This window comes from Eufriesea mexicana, unplaced genomic scaffold (assembly GCF_001483705.2).
Source record: "Eufriesea mexicana isolate 0111107269 unplaced genomic scaffold, ASM148370v2 scaffold654, whole genome shotgun sequence".
Lineage (NCBI taxonomy): Eukaryota > Metazoa > Arthropoda > Insecta > Hymenoptera > Apidae > Eufriesea > Eufriesea mexicana.
This window is the reverse complement of record NW_016908877.1, coordinates 1,265,649-1,286,390: the sequence shown is the minus strand read 5'-3', so window position 1 is coordinate 1,286,390 and position 20,742 is coordinate 1,265,649. Positions and strand designations below refer to the sequence as shown.

General features: G+C 29.5%; 4 protein-coding genes across 5 annotated transcripts; 2 read left to right on the top strand and 2 right to left on the bottom strand.

Moving 5' to 3' along the window:
• Positions 1-301: 301 nt before the first annotated feature.
• On the top strand, positions 302-7,112 carry LOC108546485 (ras GTPase-activating-like protein IQGAP1). The gene is made up of 26 exons (XM_017898569.1): positions 302-341; positions 496-589; positions 661-895; positions 978-1,122; positions 1,203-1,360; positions 1,434-1,568; positions 1,643-1,727; positions 1,795-1,886; positions 1,967-2,132; positions 2,224-2,387; positions 2,467-2,601; positions 2,670-2,826; positions 2,902-3,147; positions 3,223-3,371; positions 3,438-3,581; positions 3,656-3,961; positions 4,044-4,208; positions 4,278-4,391; positions 4,468-4,805; positions 4,882-5,106; positions 5,164-5,554; positions 5,627-5,806; positions 5,878-6,007; positions 6,071-6,341; positions 6,407-6,688; positions 6,752-7,112. Exons 1-26 carry the CDS (start codon positions 302-304, stop codon positions 7,110-7,112), a joined length of 4,908 nt encoding a protein of 1,635 aa, XP_017754058.1.
• Positions 7,113-8,490: 1,378 nt separating this feature from the next.
• On the bottom strand, positions 8,491-14,995 carry LOC108546562 (uncharacterized). 2 transcript variants are annotated; one of them, XM_017898726.1, is made up of 15 exons: positions 14,659-14,995; positions 14,110-14,288; positions 13,783-13,987; positions 13,507-13,703; positions 13,207-13,441; positions 12,984-13,140; positions 12,677-12,908; positions 11,780-12,605; positions 10,963-11,699; positions 10,713-10,888; positions 10,218-10,640; positions 9,951-10,126; positions 9,620-9,867; positions 9,264-9,527; positions 8,491-9,180 (listed from the first exon to the last, which is right to left on the bottom strand). In XM_017898726.1, the coding sequence occupies exons 2-15, from the start codon at positions 14,247-14,249 to the stop codon at positions 9,006-9,008; spliced, it is 4,191 nt and encodes a 1,396-aa protein (XP_017754215.1). In that variant the 5' UTR covers positions 14,250-14,288; positions 14,659-14,995; the 3' UTR covers positions 8,491-9,005. The 2 variants fall into 2 exon arrangements, with proteins under 2 accessions (XP_017754215.1, XP_017754216.1); XM_017898727.1 differs by having other exon boundaries at positions 10,713-10,885.
• Positions 14,996-15,282: 287 nt separating this feature from the next.
• Positions 15,283-18,117, top strand: Pex6 (peroxisomal biogenesis factor 6). Its single transcript, XM_017898728.1, has 6 exons — positions 15,283-15,709; positions 15,800-16,255; positions 16,357-16,583; positions 16,642-17,044; positions 17,115-17,414; positions 17,491-18,117. The coding sequence occupies exons 1-6, from the start codon at positions 15,283-15,285 to the stop codon at positions 18,081-18,083; spliced, it is 2,406 nt and encodes an 801-aa protein (XP_017754217.1). The 3' UTR covers positions 18,084-18,117.
• Positions 18,118-18,627: 510 nt separating this feature from the next.
• LOC108546565 (piggyBac transposable element-derived protein 4-like) lies at positions 18,628-19,232 on the bottom strand. The gene has a single exon (XM_017898729.1). The coding sequence runs from the start codon at positions 19,220-19,222 to the stop codon at positions 18,647-18,649; it is 576 nt and encodes a 191-aa protein (XP_017754218.1). The 5' UTR covers positions 19,223-19,232; the 3' UTR covers positions 18,628-18,646.
• Between the last annotated feature and the right edge of the window lie 1,510 nt (positions 19,233-20,742).

Below are 20,742 nucleotides of genomic sequence, written 5' to 3'. Positions count from 1 at the left end.
CTATTTACTATTTATTTTATTTATCCGTTCATTATAGCCTGTCAAATTAAATTGATTTGGAATCTGTTCAAATAGAATCAAATTATTAACGATACGAAGTGAGTCATTAATGATTCTTTCTCATGAAATCGTTGTCCAATGATATTGGAAAGCACAGAATATTTCAGTTGGCATGACTAGTCAGTGTTGCAGCATCTTGAAGTTTTGAACAAGTTTGAATTTGTAGAATTTAACGTACTATTCCATTATCGTGTATTATTCCCACTTTTTGTTTAATAATTATATTTTCTTCCTGTCTAATATGTGTGATACTGATGACATATTAATTAATCATGAAAAAGGTGACATTAACAATTAATTTAATTACTTAATTTTTACTCTGTAAAATATAAGTGTCAAATTGAAAATTTGCTTGCACATGAAAATGGATATTGTAATAGTTATGCGATATATACGTAGATTTTAATTTTTTATTTAGAAGATAAAGTTTTGTAGGAACAGATATTCGTAAATCAGCAGAGGAAATGGATGAACAACGTCATAAGACACTTGCTTATGAGTACCTCTGTCACTTGGAGGAAGCCAAAAAGTAACTACATTAACAAGTTTTGATAAACTTCTATTATTCTTATTATTTATAAGCATTATTTGATTTTATAGATGGATGGAAGCATGTCTCAGAGAAACACTTCCTCCAACAACTGAGCTAGAAGAAAATTTAAGAAATGGAGTATATTTGGCGAAGCTTGCTCATTTTATGGCACCCGAAACTTTGCCTCTTCACAAAATATATGATCTTGAACAGAAACGTTATATAGCAGTTGGTTTACAATTCAGACACACAGATAATATTAATTACTTTTTAAAATCCTTAAAATCTATGCAGTTACCATTAGTATGCCTTTTTTTATATAAAAATTAAAATATTCCTCATATGTGAGATTAAATACAATAATGAGTACAATTTTTTTTAACAGACTTTTCAGCCAGAAACAACTGATATTTATGATAAAAAAAATATGCCACGCGTAATATATTGTATTCATGCTTTGAGTACTCATTTATTTAAATTGGGTAAAGCTCCACAAATTCAAGACTTGTATGGAAAAGTAAATTTTACTGGTACTTGGTTGATTTTATTATATTCTATAAAAATCTATGACATTAATTATATTATTATTATAGTGTTTTATTTTTTTTAGAGGAAGAAATAAATGCTGTCAGTAAAGAATTAAAAAAATATGGAATTCAAATGCCTTCTTTCCAAAAGATTGGTGGTTTATTAGCAGATAGCATGGAGATAGATGCAGTAACATTGCATGCTGCAGTGATAGCAATTAATCAAGCTATTGTAGAGAAGGTTTGAATATAATTTGTATTTAGATATTATTTCAGATAGCAACCTAAATAATTAATAAATATTTAATTTTAAGAATAATGATAAGATATTGACTACTCTCCAAAATAAAGTAGTACAATTAAATAGTATTATGCCTTGTTATATTGAAGAATATAAGGATGCTTTGTTGGAAGCAAAGGAATCTAAAACACAAGCTGCACTTAATAGAGTAAGTAATGTTTTTTCTCTAAAAATATTTTCATTTATATTTTTAGTAAGCATTAATGAATATAATTTTAACAGTCTCTTAATGATAGTTATGTACCAGATATATATGATGAATTATTAACTCAGGCAGAAATTCAGGGTCATATTAATTATGTTAATGGTAAGTTATAATACAATCATTATTTTCAAATTATATTTTTCCTTTTAATTGTATATATTTTTTTTAGTTCATTGTACTGTGAAAAATATAATTCAGTCTGTTCATTGTAAAAATAATAATTTTATGGATACATTAAAATCACCTATATTGGATTTAAAAGTATGTATTATCTGAACATTATTACCAATATATTTGTTTGTAATTCTCCTACTTATAAGTGTTATAATTTTATTTGCTAGAACATTATCCATGAAAATGCACAATTATATAAAGAACAATTAATGCAATTATTAGAAAGTTCTGAATGGGATAATATATATTCAGAAATATATCATCATCATTGGAAACAATTACTTCAAAATGAAATTGATAAAACAAATGAAACTGCATTTAAGTCTCAGAAACGTTTGTATAAAAAACATTTATATAATTGTATCATTGTATAACAATTATCATCTCATTAGATGTAACTATCAAATATCTTTTTTTATAACAGGTGATGATAGTGTAAGACTTCTAAACCTAACATTACAAAATGCTGCACGAAATGATTTCTATAAAGTCTTAAAAAGTCCTGATCTTGGATTAACAGAAAAAATTGATGATTTTGCAATACCACTATATTATGAAGAAATGAAAGTTGATCGTATTGAATCCCAGGTAAAAATTGGATACAAAAAATAAAGAATTAAAATTATATGTTATGAATCTTTATTAATATGAACAACATTTTTAATAGAACGACCTTTCATATAATGATATTATAGTTAGTACTCGTGTTTTATCAAGGATCGCAGAAATCAGTAAATCTGTAGACACAGGAGATCCAGATTTAGTTTATCAAGCATTAGCAAATCCAGATTGTCATGTATCTGTAAGTGTACTTTTTGTATAGATATAATTGTAATAAAAAATTAATTTTGTATATATGTTATATCTTAGGGATTAGATCAGGGGAATAAAGTAAAATATTATAGAGCATTAGCAGCAGTTCGATGTGAAAAGCAAACAATTGACGAAGAATGTCCTTTATTAACATATATTGATATACAAGAATGTATTGATGTTGTAAATCAACAATGTCAAAATGATGACGAGGGTATATTCCATAAACTTTCTATGTATTTCTATGTTAACTCTATCATATATTTTCACTCTTTCTTTATTTTGACAGTAATACAAGTGCTACGTCAACTAAACTCAGCTGTCGTAGAAAACGATCGAAGCGGTGTCATAAGTGCCCTAAAAGATACTGCTTTGAAATTACAAAAACCTACTTCACCAGAAGATGCATCTCTTTATTTGAAATTATTTAAAAAATGTCTGGAGGAAAAACATTTTGATGGTTCTGAATTATGGTTGGAAGATGTAGAAAATATAACAAAAATTGTTGCTGTGGAGGCTGAAACTGTTCAACACGGTACTATATTTACAAATTCTATCCATTTATTATTAAACTTTATAATATAATATAATAAATTTCATACTTTTATAGCCTGCACATTTTTATCACAAGTTAATTTAGGATTACAGCGAAATGATATGTTGTTCACAATTGATTGTCTTCAAATGTTTGGTTTTAAAATACCAGACAAATATAAGGCAGACTGTTTTGAAACTTTGTGCAATTTAAAAAATATGAAGGTATAATCTTACAATGATTGTATATTAATAGAATATTGAATTTAGTAATTCCTTCTTGTGTTTCAGAATGAAAAGTACAATTGTGCATTTGTTCGTTATGTTACTCCTAAAGATAATGAATCATATTTAGATTTACAAAAGTATAATTACACTTGGGATTGTCCTAAAAATATATCTGAAACATTTTATATCAGCATGGAAGATATAAAAGTAACATATACTTAGAAAAATTAAACTGATTAGTATAAAAAGATGTTAAAGCTATATATATTCATTATTTTCAGGAGGTAATAAAAAGTACAACAATAAGAGAGCACGAAGAGCATGAAATAAGCAAACAAATAATTCAATTGCAAGCTTATATCCGTGGATATCTATTAAGAAAAAAAATTTCCGATAGATTTACATTTTTTTACGATAACGTGGATAAAGTTATTCAAATACAAGCATGGTGGAGAAATATAATACAACGTAAACGATATGCAAAATTACTTGAAGAAAAAAGAAACTGTAATGAAGATAAATCAAAGAATAAATTTTTAAAAATAAAAGCTAAATATGTAAATATATTAGATTATTATGGGGAACAAGTAAGTACTTTTTATTCTAATTAATATTGTACACGATATATTAGGGGTTGTATTGGCTTATTTAACATATTATATTTTTTAGGAAGAAAAAATTATAAAAATACAAGCTTTGTGGCGTGGTCGGGCTGAAAGACGCGCTTTTCATTCCTTGTTATATATGGAAAAACCACCATTTCCCGTTGTTCGACATTTTTCAGCGATTCTAAATTTTAACGCAGAAGATTATGACAAAGACTTGCAGTTACAAGTATAAAAATGTTCAGTATTTAAACAATTCTTGAATGATATAAGTTCTATTACAAATTTACTGTTGCAGCATTTAAAACATGAAGTTGTGCAAAGTATACGGCATAATCAAACGTTATCACAACAATTAGATAGTATGGATATCAAAATTGGTTTGCTTATACAAAATAGAATTACGTTACAGGTAATGTTTAAAATAAAAATATGTATATAAAATCCGTATTTAATTAAAAATATATTTTAAAAAATAAAATGTTTAGGATGTTGTAGCTCATGGAAAAAGTTTAGAAACTCTTGCAAAACAGAAACAATCTAATAGAGACCAAAGGAATTCTTTATTGGATGGTGTTATCCCACACAAAGGTTTAAAATCATTAACTAAAGAAGGTCGAAAAATGTTAGAAGGTTATCAACATCTTTTTTATGCATTGCAAACTAATCCAACATACTTATCAAAACTTTTATTTCTCCTACCTCAAAGTAAAACAAATAAGTTTCTTCAAAATGTAATTTTAACATTATTTAATTTCGGGTCAAATATTAGAGAGGAATACTTATTATTGAAACTATTTGGAAGTGCATTACAAGAAGAAATCAGGTACAGTGATTAAAAAGATGCATAAAAAGATGACAAAATAATTAATTATAAATAATAATTCTAATTCGACATATAGATGTAAGTTTCAAAAACCATCTGAAGTCGTTACCGGAAATCCTCTTGTTTTGAAAATGGTGGTAAATTATGCGCGACAGTTAAATGGTCAAAGAGCTTTAAGGCAAATTGTTGGACCAATTATTGAAAAAATTTTAGCTGATCGAACGTTAAGTATAGAAACAAATCCCGTAGATATTTACAAGTGCTGGCGAAATCAATTAGAAATGGAAACAGGAGAAACATTGTAAGTTTAATACAAATATTGTAGTTAATACTTCTTTATAATAATTTTTTTCAACAGGACTCTGCCTTATACAGTAACACAACAACAAGCTTTAAATTATGAGCAAGTAAGAATTAGATTAAATAAGGGAATACAATTATTACAAAGTACTGTTTTAGAATTTTTAACTAAAATAACTGAGTCTCGAGATTTGATACCATATGGAATGTTATATATGGCTAAAATTTTAAATGATTCCTTAACTGAAAAATTTCCAAATGCTCCAGAAAAAGATATTTTAAAAGTAGTGGGGAATTTGATTTATTATCATTTTATAAATGCAGCTATTGTAGCTCCAGATGCTTTCGATATAATTACGCTACCAATCGACAGATCTTTATCCAATGATCAACGAAGAAATTTAGCCAGTATTGCAAAAATATTACAATTTGCTGCTTCTAAAAAAGGGGTAATTTATTCATTCTAATAAATATATCTAGAACTGTGTAAAACACATGCATTTTACGACAATTTTTTTCAGTTTGGTGAAGAAGCCACACATCTAGTCTGTTTGAATTCATTTATAATTGAATGCCATGAAAAGTTTAAAAGCTTTTTCCGCTACTGTTGTCAAATTGAAGATTTAGAAAAACATTTTTGTATTCATGAATATACGGAAGCGACACTGATTCAAAAACCTGAGATTTACATTTCATTACAAGTAAGCAAAACTTTGGTAATCACACACAATTTAAAAACTTTTCATTACTAAATTACTTAATTGTATTGCAGGAAATCTGTGATACTCATTGCCTTATGTTAGAATACCAAGATCAAATAGCACCAGATCCAATGGATCCCTTGCATGACTTATTGGATGATTTGGGTCCTGCACCAACTGTTGCATCTTTACTTGGAATCTGTAAGTAATGATTTATTATTACACTGTATTTAATTTAATATAATGTTTTATTATAATTATTAGCTGATGTCATATGTGAGACAAATGTAACGCGTTTTGGAAAGACGGAAGTATGTCTTATACTTACCAATAAATTTCAAGTACCAGAAGATGAAGATGCTAGTCTAAATAAACTCTTCATAAAAACAAAAGAGTTACTAGTTTCTGTACTACAATTTTTAAAAGGTCAAACATTAATTGAAGCTCTGGAAATTACGTGTTCCCCCATACAAGAAAAACTATATGATATAAAATGCTCCAGTTTATCACCTACTTTAAATATAATTCATAAGAGGTATCATAATAAAATAAATTACTAATCATCGGTCAAATAGAGAACAAACAAAAATTTATTTGCAGTTCATCCTTAAATGATTGTAAGCTTCAATTACGAGCATATCTTAATAAACTCGAACTTGGTGGATGGGTCAGTCATTCAGATGGATATCAAAATATTATAACTGCAGTGGCCAAAGATCTTTGCAATAAAGGAAAGTATCGAATTCTTCGAAATATAGAATTACAGACATTACGTACAACTAAACAAAGACTCGAGGAAAAGTGTAAATATTACCAAGAACAAGTAAAGTATTATAATGAATATATACAACGTTGTTTGGAAAATTTACATACCGGCAAAGGGTATGTATATAATTCCTTCAAATTTTCGGTTTTATTCTTGTAACAGATACAAACTATTTATAGGTCTTTACGAGCATTTAAAGCCATTCAAAAAAATAATCATGTTAAGTTGAGATCTAAAATGACGTTAAAATATTCTGCGGCCAAACTACAAGAAAAGGGAGTATTGTTAGAAGTTGATGGACTTCCACAATCACAATTTAAAAATGTGATTTTTGAAATCAGTCCAACAGAACATACCGGTCTTTTTAGTGTACGTTGCAAATTTATGGGAGTAGAAATGGAGAAAGTTGATATTGATATACAAAAGTTACTTGAGTTACAATTTGAAGGTGCACCAATTATGGATATGTTTGGTAAAGCAAAAGTTAACGTAAATTTATTATTGTATTTATTGAATCGAAAATTTTATGGTAAAACTTGAAAAAAGGAATTAACTTATATTACTCATCAATATGACAATTATGCACTTATGTATACTGTGTCCTATTGTAATTATGAACTTTTAAACAAAAATATGTTGAATGTTAAATTTACAGTTCATACAAATTTTAGATCTGTTGTATTAAATTTACGATTATCACTATAACAGATTTCAGAACAAGATTAATTTTTGTAAATAATTGTACTCTTAAGATAAATTTTTTTAAAATAATGTTTTTTGGTATGCATGTATGTAATATTGTGAGCAACCAATATAACTTAACAAGGTATATAAATCTTACGAAGTTTTACAGATTTATGTATAATATAAAACTGACCTGCAATGATTTAATTACTTTTAATTCCATATTATAAGATATATTTAACAATAATACATAAAGAAGTCTATAGAACAAAAGCTTTTAAATATGATTAGAGATTTTTAGAAGAGAAATACATCTTTTTAATTTTTATAAAAATAAGTAAACTAACGGTAGTAAATATCGTCTACTACTGAGTACTCTTTTTAAATTTATTTGTATAATTAAACCTAATTCCAGCGATGTATACCACTTATCATTTTCTCCTTTTTTCTTCTATAAGGGATGTATTGAATAATTGTATATATATTTTATACGAATATAAATATTTTTACGTTGCACCGTTAAAATAAGATAAGGCATATTCTCAGAAATTTCTAAATGAGAACAATAGGTTGTCTCTTATTATCAATATGTTTTATAATGCTATACATATAATTTATATTATTCTTTAAATATTAGACAACCTAGTGTTCCTGTGCATTTTATAAAATCTAAAATTGAATCATTTGAACACAAACTTTGAAATTTCTATCATATGCATGTTAGATATAATAAATTCTATTTTATAAAATATACTACATAAAGGCCTGTTTAGTGGATATTGGCGAATAAGCCTGCACATTAAAAATAAAAGATATTAAAATAAACCAAAAAACTATAATTCAATATAATTTTTATATAAAATTGCTTACATATTATATTAACTCATTAATGTTTTTATTCACATTCTATGAGCTTGCATATTTTATTATCGATCATCATCAAAAGATATCTAAACCAAAACAAAATACTAGTGTTGAGATCAATTATTGAAAAATAAATATTTTTACTTTTAATTTTTTTTTTTCTTTTCTTTATAGAACATGCGAGAGCAATACAATTTTTTAAATATAATGTTAAAATGCATGTACGTGTAAAGAAATTTGATATCTGTAGAACAGAAATTTATTTTATTTCATATATATGATATAAACACTACATACATATTACCTAGGTAAAGTATGCAAGCTTGCATGGTGTACTTGATAATATGTCAGTACAATTTTTTTCGCTTGTAATTATAAAACATTGTAGTTAAACAACCCGCATTTATCTCACGCGCATTGTATTATAAATATTTATTTTTTTACATATTCGTTTTTCTCAAAGTTTTGTTTTTACTCAACTTTATTATACAAATCTGCCTTTACATAATTTACGTGACAGATGCTAACATCCAGGTACTGCGTCACGAGGTATCTTGAAAGACATTTTTATAACTTATGGAGCATAAAATGTCTGTAATATCTTCAGTTTGGAAAGTTTCTCTTCTTTTCTTTTATTTAATGAAATATTTAGTATTTTTAATATAATTGATTATGTGCAAGCAATATAGTTCATTAAAGCCTCCACGAAGCAGGCCATGAAGTGCATTTTACGTATTATTAACCGTGTATTACATATATCACCATAGTATTAACTTTGATAATAAATAGCATAGTAACATTAATTTTTCTTAATAAATGCTGGTTCTTTACTAAATATGTGCACACATTGGGACACAACGTTTGATACAATATATTCAGTAAGTGTTATCGTTTGTTTAAAATATTGACAAAATTTCTAAATTTCTGTTGCGCGTCAGTCATCTGCGCTAATGTTTCCTCCATCATATTGCGCAATTTTGATAAATCTGGCATTTTATCGCAAGATTCAACATTTAATAATTCTGTGAAGAACTGCTCCCACGCTGCTTTCTTAGCATACCTACATTTTTTCAATAAATTTTTAATGAATTTTACTCTTTATAGTTTCATAATTATAAAATATCTTTACTTAAATATAAATACCTTGGTATTTTCGATGTGATAAAACAGCGACCACCAATATTTGAAACTCTCATATAATTACCAAATAGTAAGCAATGACTTGTTGCAGCTAAACAATACAAATCAGTTTGGTATGTCCATGGTTTTCCAGTTTGCATTTCAATACATGTAAAATCTTCTGTTTTGATGATTGTAGTAAATGTCGTTTTTTCCGGCAAAAGACTCATATCTATACTACATCCAAAATCTATTAACTGTATTGTTGGCCTTACATCTTCTGTTGGTCTATAAATTATAACATTCATAAATATAATATAATTATTTAAATTTAATTTACAAAATATATTATAAATATATTATAAATATGAAATACGTACAAACGCATTAAGAGAAAATTATCTGGTTTAATATCTCCGTGTATAATTTGACATTTGTGTAAATATTCCACAATTTGCAATATTTCAATCGTGAAAAATATAGCCAAGTGCTCTAATAACGGTTTACCCGTGGCAATTTTTATTTGATTTGTTACTGCTAATAATGTTCCAAATCTAGAATATTCTGAAACTAGTACACTACTATTATTTGCCACATATGCCATTGAGACATCCATAAATCCGCGTAACTGAAAAATAGATATTATTATTATTATTACAAAAATCATGGATTTGTTAATTTATAAACATAATAAATGTAAAAATATTTTACCATATGTGGATTAGTAAGACGACTTTTTATTTCCCTAGTGATATAGAACTCCCAAACCCAAGCAGGTTTTTGAGTTTTTAGGGCAACTGTTTGACCTGTTTGCAGGTTCACTGCTTTGAATACTGTACCGTACGTTCCCTTTCCAAGGCACTTACCCAAATCGTACGCTTCAGTACCTAGACATATGAAATAAAGTAATAAGTACTGAGACGAAGGAAAAATAATTTGCATCTACAATGATATGTTTCTACATCAAAATACACTGACCAAGCGTAATCATAGTAGAAGGCACAAGCTTATTTAAGTTAATATTTAATCTCACATATCCCTCTGCATGATGTGGCTGGGGGAATTTAATTTTCTTTAAAAGACCAGCTATTAAATTTCTATCAAAAGGATTTATATTTCCTGAAGGTAATTGAAAACTTTCTTCTTCTGTTTCTTCCATTGGTTCATGATGCTCTTCACATTCCATTGAATCAACTTTTTCTTGTTGTTCTATTTCGTTAAACTTAAAGTTAATTGATTTTCGTAGATCGCAATTCTTCTTAATTTCAGAAGTAATTTGATCCACGTTACGTTGCACTGTACGCGGACTTTGAGCATGCACAGCTTGAATTTGGGCTTGAAGCTTTTGCTCATAAGGTTGGTTCGCAGAAACCGTGATATCTTTTGTTTCATCTTCTTCACCTTATTAAATAAAAAATCTTTCTTTATGTAATGTTACAATAACGAAAATTTGAGTATATTTAATTAATATACCTATACTAGTACTCTGTTCTTTTATAGGAACCAGATCTTCTTTTGTTAATGTAAAACCCAACACAGTATTTCTCGTATGGGTACTACTGCCAGAACTACTTGAAATATATTCTCTAGTGGATTCTAATATGACACTCAACTTCTCTTCAGTTTCACCATTAGGTGTTTCCGTACTGCTGTAAATAAAATGTAAAATAAATATAAATTAAAGTTTCATGTTAATTAAGTATGTGATTAAAAAGTCGCATACGGTTGAGATGCAGCACACTGATTTGGATATTGTGAACTTCCTTCTACTACTTTATAAGATTGTCTAAAATGATTAGTCATAGGTGTAGAACTCGTTAATTGTGTACTAAATGCTTCCGTGAAACATGTATCATTGTTTCCCGTCAACGGAGTGATACCAAGACTTTCGTCAATATATAAATTATTTTCAGCTGGCTTTGGCGTCATATTTTCTTCTACTGGTCCATTATAATCAACGACGATAGCATTCTCTTTATCTTCGGCACTTTCAAGATACTTAATATCTCTACGATTCATTCCTGGAGACTTTATATACGGTAATTCAGGTGGCATTCTGTATGGTTTGCTGGTTTCGATGTCCGGTTCATTATATGGAGGATAATGGAGTTGTTTCTGAGGTTCTATATTTTGCTGCAATAATGTAGATTCTAATTGTGATGGATACTGCTGATAAGCTACGTCATTTGGCATCATATTGCCATAAACTTGCTGAATATGTTGTATATGTTGATGCGCTTGATGTGGCTGATGATGTAGATGTTGATTATGTGGTGGTTGATGTTGTTGAGGATGAGACTGATGATGCTGAATTTGGCTATGAGACTGCAAATGCGGCACATGGGGAAGAGTATGATGATGGGAAATTACATGAGGCTGCTGATGTGCTTGAATTAATTGTTGGTGATGTGAATGATGAGGTCGAGAATGAGGTTGTTGTACTTGTTGCTCGTGATGTTGCTGTAATCAATTATTTTAAGAATTAATACGAAAATTTCTTACATATATAAAATTTCTTTTATTTATACTTTGTACTATACCTGCATTTGATATTGGTATGTGTTATGTAACCCAGGATTTCCATAAGAGGTTTGATGTTCTTGATTAGAGTAACTTTGATGAGCCGTATAATTTTGGTGATTTTCTTGGTCATTATAAGGTTGTACATTATATCCCGAATGATGTTTACTACTTGACATTGCCTGCTGTGTCATTGAACTATCCATATGTATGTCAAAAGATGATTTAGTCTTGGAATCTGGAATCCTAGGTGTCATGGGGGTACGAAAATTAGGAGTTGAAGGTACTGGTTCAGGAGAGCGCCACATATCTTGTACGACTGACATTGCTTCTTTCGTATTAACCGTAAGACTCTGTCCGAGTAAATGTTCTTCGGGGTCGGTGTTCAACGATGAGGTATGATGCTGATGCATAAAACTCGATTGTAATTTTCGTTGCGAATTTAATTCTGCTTCCATTCTCTGCGCTTCGAGTCTCTCAGCTTCGATTCTTTCAGCTTCGATTCTTTCGGCTTCCAATCGTTCTAATTCACGTTGTTCTGCTTCACGCCTTTGTGTTTCCAAAGCTTGGTTTTCAGCCTCATATTGCTGTCTTTGCAACTCTTGTTGCTCAGCCTGAAGTCTCTGTCTATCCAACTCAAGCTGTTCCGCTTCCCTGCGTTGCTGCTCCATTTTCCTTTGTCTCTCTGTTAATTCTTGTTGTTCAAACTCTCTCCTCTGTCTTTGTAATTCTTGTAAAGATATATCGTGTCTCTGATGTTCAGATTCAAAATTTTTATGCTGAACTTGATGGCTAGTCTCTATTATATCTGATACTACGTCGCGCCTTTTTTCTAGAGTTTGTGCTCTACAAAATAGTAATTACAATTACGTGAAAAATTTTTATCGTTTAAATAATCATTATTAAAGATATGTTACCTTTGTAAATATAATTGGGCTCTTACTTCCTCCATACTTTGATCCATATTATTAGCATAAACTAATTCTTTGGGATAATGTGGCCTTAATATAATATTTGGATTTGGAGGATCTGGTACAAATACAGGCACAGTTAGATACTCAGGGTATTTGCTACCATCAAAAAAATAGGTATGGTTCGGAAATAATCGTAGATTATTCGTGTCGAAATCATCTGGTTGATCCTCATGAACTATAATTTAAGTAACATGAAAATATAATATAATGTATAAACATAAATATTATTCTGTTATAAATTGAATTATACCTTTAAAGGAGGACTTTATAGCAGATGTTATTAATGGGCATCGTTTATTTCCGCTATTCCATGGGCCGGGTTTAATAGTATTTTCTTTATGTATTGTATCTTCTACTGGAACATAATCTAATATACTTGAACCTTTCATTTCACCCAATAGGTCATCCTATAAAAATATCTTGGAGTATTTTTGTGTTATGTACTTCGAATAATTTACCAAATATTTATATACCTGGTATATCTGTATCCTGGAATTTGGTCTGTTATGATGTATTGTCGATGAAATTTGCGGAACAGTCCCGGGAAAGTGTTCACGTACTCGATGTCCAGTACGAACACTGCCAACTCTTTTACCAGATTTTATTGCTCTTAAAGAACTAAAAGCCTGTCGTTGTTCAAAAAGTGATGTTTCGTTACGATCATCCGTACGTCCTAATGTTTTACGCGCAACCGCAAGTTGGAAGTTCCTACAATGCAAAAAATTCATATTACTATTAATTCTGTTATCAATGGAAAGTTTTGCGATTAATACTTGTGAGCATAGTCTAATTCATCTTGTGGTTCTGCTAAAGCAGATAAGCCCATTAAATAAACTTCATCAGCACGTTTATAATCTTCTATTTGTTCCAATTCAAAAGCCCATGCTCTGTACATATCTGCAACCATAGTCCCAATTCCATTGTTATGCAAAAGTTGGTATAACTCTAATGGGTTTTTTTGCATACTTATCTGCAACCAAATGTTTATTCTATAAGATAACAAAAGAGACATTTTCTTTTAGATGCAAAATACATTTTAAATATCCTACATAATTAATCCAAAGTCGTATATATCTGCGATCTTGATGATATTTGATCTCTTTTTCAAATATAGCTAGACATTGTTGCAGAAGTTTTCCAACATGTGACTCATGTCCATTTTTTGGATAACTTTGTTCTACCCAAAGTATATACTCATACCAACTTTCTAAGGGATCATCTCCTTCATAATTTTTAATTGCTTCTTCATACATTCTAATAAAAATAAAATGAAATTTATTAGTTTTGAATGTAATAAGCTATTATATGAATAAAAACTTCATTATAAAAAAAAATAGTTACATTATTATAAAAACATTAATTATTGTTGAACTTACTGCTTTTCTTGTAAAAGTATTTGTTGAGCATCTGTATCTTCCTGTGCTCGTAATGCAGTTCCCAATTGTACAGCATTTCGTCCATAACGTAATGGTTGAATATTTTCTTTGCAAAGAGCTATAACTGTTGCAGGGTCCATTCTTAATTCTATAGTTTCTTAATTAAACTATTTTATGTTCTAAAAAGAGGAAAATACTGAAATAGCAGAGTTAATGGAACTATCATTTAAATGTATGTTGTAAAGGTATTTCAAACTATACTCAAAAGTGGGTCCAATAAAACTATATGCTAAACTTTAAATGACTTAGTATTCGTTGTGTCACAATACAATACACTAATGATCATAATTTATTAGAATGTGCGAAAATGCAGAAATATCGAAGGGAACTCAAACCCGTAAATATTTCAAAATGTATTTAGTTAAACGTAATGCAAACAATCTAAACTATGAAATGGTAAAAAAAACTATAAACGACGTTTTTTCAGGAAGCACTTAACCTTTCACACGTACTAAAACTTTGCATAATATTCTTCGAATATCGGCGGACCTTCAAATTTAAATAAATCTAGTCTTGATAACTCCAATAAGGACGCTATCACTCTAGGTTAGGTTAGTTTTCCACTTAACGGCTACGGTCACCAACGGTTTTTCACTGTCTTCTGCTATACTGTGCTTCAAATGATGCAAGAGTTACGTCTCGCTGATCACGAATTTTAATTCGACGTACTATACGAAAGAATTGAGAGCCGATGCGACGAGAGATTCACCGTGCTTAATATAGTTTTCACACAAATCCCTATTGAAAATTACCAATAGGACAGCTGTTACAGAGGGATCTCGCATAATCTTCGAACCTCCACTTCGTCACTGTTTCTATAGTAACTTGGCAGATTGGTCCAAAATTGGTATGCCAATGATCTTTTTTTTTCTTTTTTATGATTGATGGGAATATTTATTAAATCTTCATGAAATGTTGTTAAACATTTTATTTATTAATATGTATTATTTAAAATAAATATTCTTTTGTGCTGCGTATATAATACAAAATTTACTATATCTTCATACTGCAATTATTCCTATTAAACGACTCTAATTCTTATTTCATCGTATAAAAATTGATTATTTCTTTATTTTTCAGTATATTCAAATTTAATTAAAACACAAATGCAATATGAATTCATTATATTTTTATATAAATTTTCTACGTAAATTAACAAAAATATTAATGAAGTATAACTTCAATTTTGTACTTTTTTATACATTTGTACAATACACGCTTTTTAAATTAAAAGTATTAATTGATACAAAATTTAAGTGGAACATTCAGTCAGACATTGCTTTCAAATATTTAACAAAACATTTTTATGATGTGAGAAATTATTATATAGACTATAATACTTGTTTACTAGCAAATATAGAATATTTACAAATTTCTACACCAACTTGGTTTTATATATGTTCTACAGTATCTATAAAAAAATATAAAATATTAGTAATACCTTTGAACGATAGTGATATAAATGTTATATATATATCAGATACTATGAAATGTAATATAGAAAATGCATTGCATTGTACCATCGATAAATGTTTTTTATGTGAGTATCACAAAAAAGAAAAAGTGGAATGGATAAATAATAAATTAAGAGGATTGATACAAGTATAATTTCTCTGATCTTCCTTTTCAGTACCAGCAAAGGATGACACAATTAGTTTTGCTACAGAGGCCAGAATTTCTATGATTTCTAATCCATATGAGACGACAGATAATTTAATAAGTACCCTATTAGAAAATTATTTCTCTAAACCTAGATTCTTAAGAAAAAATGACTTATTTGGCATTAATATAAAGGAATATATATTAGATCAAATGTATTTACATATTAATCCTTTAATGTCTATAATATATTTTAAAGTTAATTCTATTATTATTGATAATAATAGAAATTGTACAGCTCGTAATATTTCTTACATTTTACATGGAATAACAACACTTATTCAGGAACCAAATGTACATAGTTATTTACCTCAAAAACATTTTAACTCTAATAAAATTAGAAAGAAATATGAGGAGTCATATCCACCAAGTTTAATAACACCCTTGAAATACTTAGAACATTGCATTCTTCCATTCATTAAACATGGTAAAGATCAATATTTAAATATCAAACTCTTAAAATAATATAAATCATCTGAACTATTTAAATAGTATAAATTAAATATTTAATGTTTTATACTTTTACAGATATTCAGTTAGATATAAAGCCAATATTTCTCATTAAGGGTTCACAAGGTTCAAATAAACGTAAATTAATTCAAACTTTGGCTGAAAAAATAGGTTTAAACTTTCTTAATACAGATTTTGCTGAAGTTCAAGCTTTGACATCAGCACAAACAGAGGCTAAACTACGTATTGTATTACATAATGCCGAACAATCTGTGCCATGTATATTATGTTTAAATAATATAGAGGTATTTTGAAGATAAGCTTTCTAATTTATTTATAAACATTCTAAAGTAATACTTGTAGGTATTTGGAAGAAATTCGGAAGGTCAGAAAGATGAAAGAGTTGTATCAACTTTTACAAACGAAATAAATTTGTTATATAATAAACGTTTGAAGTATCCAATTATTATAATAGCTACCACAATTGAGCCTGATATACCAGCAGAATTAAACAGAATTTTTATCGAGACGATTCACCTGGAACATCTAGATCAAAATGAAAGAATAAATTTAATTTTGTGGTTGCTAAGAAAACGAAATCTTGATCATCAAGTAAATTTATCAAAAATTTCCGGGATATGTTCCGATTTTAGGTATTCAGATTTATCGGCACTAGTATTAAATGCTGTAAAATTTCAATGCAAAGATAATAATAAAGACTTAATATCGTTAACGCTTTTACAAGAAGATTTTGATAGAGCTTATGGTAAAATTTTAAATCTATAAAAATTATTGTTTATGCTATATCAGTTTAATCTGTTTAATTTCATTTACAGAATATATGCAATCAATATATACAGATTGTAAAGGTGCACCACGAGTACCAAAAGTTTATTGGAAAGATATAGGTGGTTTAGTGAATCTAAAACAAGAAATAATGCGTCGAATTCAGTTACCTTTGATGAACGCTCTAGGATTTGGCCAATCTGGACTTCTCCTATATGGACCTCCAGGAACCGGAAAAACTCTTCTCGCTAAGGCTGTAGCGACAGAGTATCAACTTCATTTTTTATCGGTTAAAGGTCCCGAGGTGTTAAATATGTATGTCGGTCAAAGCGAGAAAAATGTTAGACAAGGTAAGATAATGAAGATACATATTAGAATATCTTAGAATAAAAATATATCTTAAAGTAAAAAAATGCAATGTCGTAGTGTTTGAACGGGCAAGAGCTGCGGCACCATGTATAGTATTTTTCGACGAACTGGATTCATTAGCGCCTAATCGTGGGCAAAGTGGTGATAGCGGGGGTGTAATGGATCGTGTGGTTTCCCAATTGCTTGCCGAAATGGATGGTCTTGATTCTTCTAGCAGCATATTCATTATAGGAGCTACAAATAGGCCAGATCTCATCGATCCTGCTCTCCTTAGACCTGGTCGATTTGATAAATTATTATACGTAGGGATTCATTCTGATCGTGATTCACAACTTAATGTGTTAAAGGCACTTACTCGTAAATTTAAACTTCACAAGAATGGTGAAGAATTAGAAAAGTTAATATATCAATTACCCGATCACACAACTGGTGCTGATTTGTATGCCGTTTGTTCAAATGCATGGTTAAACGCTGCACGTAGAGTTTTAAATAATTATCAAGATAATTCTAACAAAATTAAATTAAACGAACATGTTGTTGTAGAATTTGAGGACTTTTTTAAAGCCGCGCACGAATTGATCCCGTCAGTTAGCAAAGAAGAAGCAGAAAGATACAGAAGAATGCAGATAGAATTATCTTCAGTGCCATGAAATGTCTAATCATGTCTCAAGCATCAGGTTGAATACCTTACATTCTTATAAACGACATGTTATTTTATTTGGAGAAGTATGTAAAACAATTTTTACAACGAATAGTTAAATCAAGAAGGGTATCTACGTTCTAACCTAGGTATTGCACCAAATAGTTTTTCTTACATGCTAGTCTACGACAAAGGACGTAGTAGTGTCGATACGTTTCATCGGGAGTACGGTCCTTAACCCTTTCGTTACAGCAATAACGCCATTGAACGGGGTCCAAAACGTGTGCACGTCGGCAGACTGGTGTTCGCACTTATGTCTTTCAACGCTACCTTGTCATTCTCCGCTATGTACACTTCTTTAAGTGTCACATAACAACATATTTGGAGATTTTGCAATTATTGTAAATAAAAATACAATTTCAGGTAATTAATATATCAAATTAAAATTCTCAGTAATTTAATTCAGAATGATAAATTTTAAAACAAGAATCGACACACAAACCCACATTACAACTTTTACATTCATACTTAGATTCGCGTCTTTTGTCATTTGCACTGCAAACAATGCGCCTTCTACTTCGGTGGATGATTATTGCTTGTTCGACGTTGATGATTTGTACTTTGATCATACTTTCCCAGTATTTCTCTAATTAATTGCAACTGAAATTGTGCCATAGATATGGGTTCTTTCATTTTGTGTTTGTAAAGGCAATAAGCATTCCACACGCAAATGTCTAACAAATGGAAGAAAAATTTGCGGTACCATTTCAAAGATTTGCGTGTAGAGTTCACAGTGCTTATAACCATGTCAGCTTTATCCACTGTGCCCATTGAGTTATTATGGTCCAATACGCATACAGGTATTTGGATAACTCTTTTTCCTCCGTGCCTGATTATGACTAATAAATTATTGGATGAACGAGGGGTTGCATCTTCCCTTTTTAATCTATCATTAATCTTTGGCATTCCTTTTTGCCTTTTCTTTACGGTTCCGCACTCATTTGTACAATTATTATCTAGCAAATTAAATAAAACTGGACTTAAATACCAATTATCTACATAAAGAGTATGGCTCTTTCTTAGATAGGGCTTCAGTGCTTCAACTATTGCTCCCGATTTTCCAATATACTTATTTTCGCTATCCATCATGGTAGATGATCCGGCATAAACAGTTAACTCCTATACAAATTCTGTCTGACAATCACTGAGAATAAAGAATTTTATACCAAGTCTATTTCTTTTTGACGGGGTGTACTGTTTGAAGGCCATTAACCGTTGGTAAGATTGAAATGATCGATTAAATGTTTTTCGTAACATATCAATGACGTTCCGTATTTTGTACAAACGATCATTAGTAGGACCGAGATTATATGGGTGAAATGTAGCTTCCTTAATAATTTGAAATAGCGGTCTCTAGTTATTACTTTTACTGTTACTTCTGTATCGTTTATGTTATTATTTTTTCGAGACCAATACTGATTTGTTTCATTTGCAATCAATTGTACAAACTCTTCAGGAACGAAAAACTGAAAGTAATCTAAGATTTTTGCTGATCTAATGTTTCCTTTAATTCCTGAATCTTCTGACGCAAACTTATGTATTTTAGGGATAAATGTTTTTGACGTCCATATATCGCAGTAACTGTGTCATTATATTCTTCAATCGTCTCTGCTTCTGATTCTGAAGTATAGCATATGATTCTTCTTTTCTCGTGTAAAGTAAAATGATTTTGATTTTCATTATCCGAATCAGTCAATTCGTTAGAAAATAGAATTCTTTCTGAGCTTTGTTGTAACATTCTGACAAAGGTGGAAAAAGATTTTATAAAACAAATTAAACAAATCTTCAAAGGCCATCGAGTGGACGCCATCTATATCTGGCGCTCGTAACGAAAGGGTTAAAATGGTTCCCGCGTATCAAGGATACGTTTTAATATGTACCAATTGAAATAGTATACCGTGTAGAAAAATAGCATACCAGTATTCATCGAGTACCCATGTCGAACTATAAAATTTCATAACAAAGACTGATAGTTCTTTCTGAAATGGCAATAATTGAAATAGAACGATTATTTTACTGCAATTGTTATTAAACTAAATAAATATTTATTCTTGTTAATTGTGGTCATTTTGTAAGTTTAACCAAAAAATGATATTCATTTAAACGATTGTTGTTTTATTTACGTCACAAGGCCATTCACAGTTTTGCATTTCGCAAGAGCAATACTGTGACTCGCCCTAATTTCTTAAACGTTTTAATTGCACTCTTTGAAATATACAATCTACATTAACGAATTGCTCCTGCCTTACAGGCAGCACATTAGTAACGTACTTCATTCGATTACAGAATAACGACATTCCTTTGGTATTATCGCGAGGTAGGATTGATTCCAATGCAATTCATTCACGACGTTGAAGCATACATCGTTCTCTTTACCGTTCATGACAACGAACTTATTACGCGGAAAGAAAGTATTCGTACGTGTATATTTTAAGTCTCGTTTTTACAATTATTAGGATACGAATTGATACGACAAAAGCCACAGAATTACGAGGATGTGTCATTAAGCGTATGTTAAATTAACTTATAGAAACAAAATTTTACAATTACGAGTATTTTTATGAACTTCTGTAAATCATTTAAATAAAAACGGCTAAAAATTGTATCAA

Coding starts and splice junctions, on each gene's coding strand:
- LOC108546485 (XM_017898569.1), top strand. CDS start 302: ATGTGTGATACTGATGACATATTAATTAATCATGAAAAAG. Junction 1,569..1,642: donor CACAAGCTGCACTTAATAGA/GTAAGTAATGTT, acceptor TAATTTTAACAG/TCTCTTAATGATAGTTATGT. Junction 5,555..5,626: donor TTGCTGCTTCTAAAAAAGGG/GTAATTTATTCA, acceptor AATTTTTTTCAG/TTTGGTGAAGAAGCCACACA.
- LOC108546562 (XM_017898726.1), bottom strand. CDS start 14,249: ATGGACCCTGCAACAGTTATAGCTCTTTGCAAAGAAAATATTCAACCA. Junction 11,700..11,779: donor CATACCAATATCAAATGCAG/GTATAGTACAAA, acceptor AATTGATTACAG/CAACATCACGAGCAACAAGT. Junction 9,868..9,950: donor GTCTTACTAATCCACATATG/GTAAAATATTTT, acceptor TCTATTTTTCAG/TTACGCGGATTTATGGATGT.
- Pex6 (XM_017898728.1), top strand. CDS start 15,283: ATGAATTCATTATATTTTTATATAAATTTTCTACGTAAATTAACAAAA. Junction 15,710..15,799: donor CATCGATAAATGTTTTTTAT/GTGAGTATCACA, acceptor CTTCCTTTTCAG/TACCAGCAAAGGATGACACA. Junction 16,584..16,641: donor TATGTTTAAATAATATAGAG/GTATTTTGAAGA, acceptor TAATACTTGTAG/GTATTTGGAAGAAATTCGGA.
- LOC108546565 (XM_017898729.1), bottom strand. CDS start 19,222: ATGATGGATAGCGAAAATAAGTATATTGGAAAATCGGGAGCAATAGTT.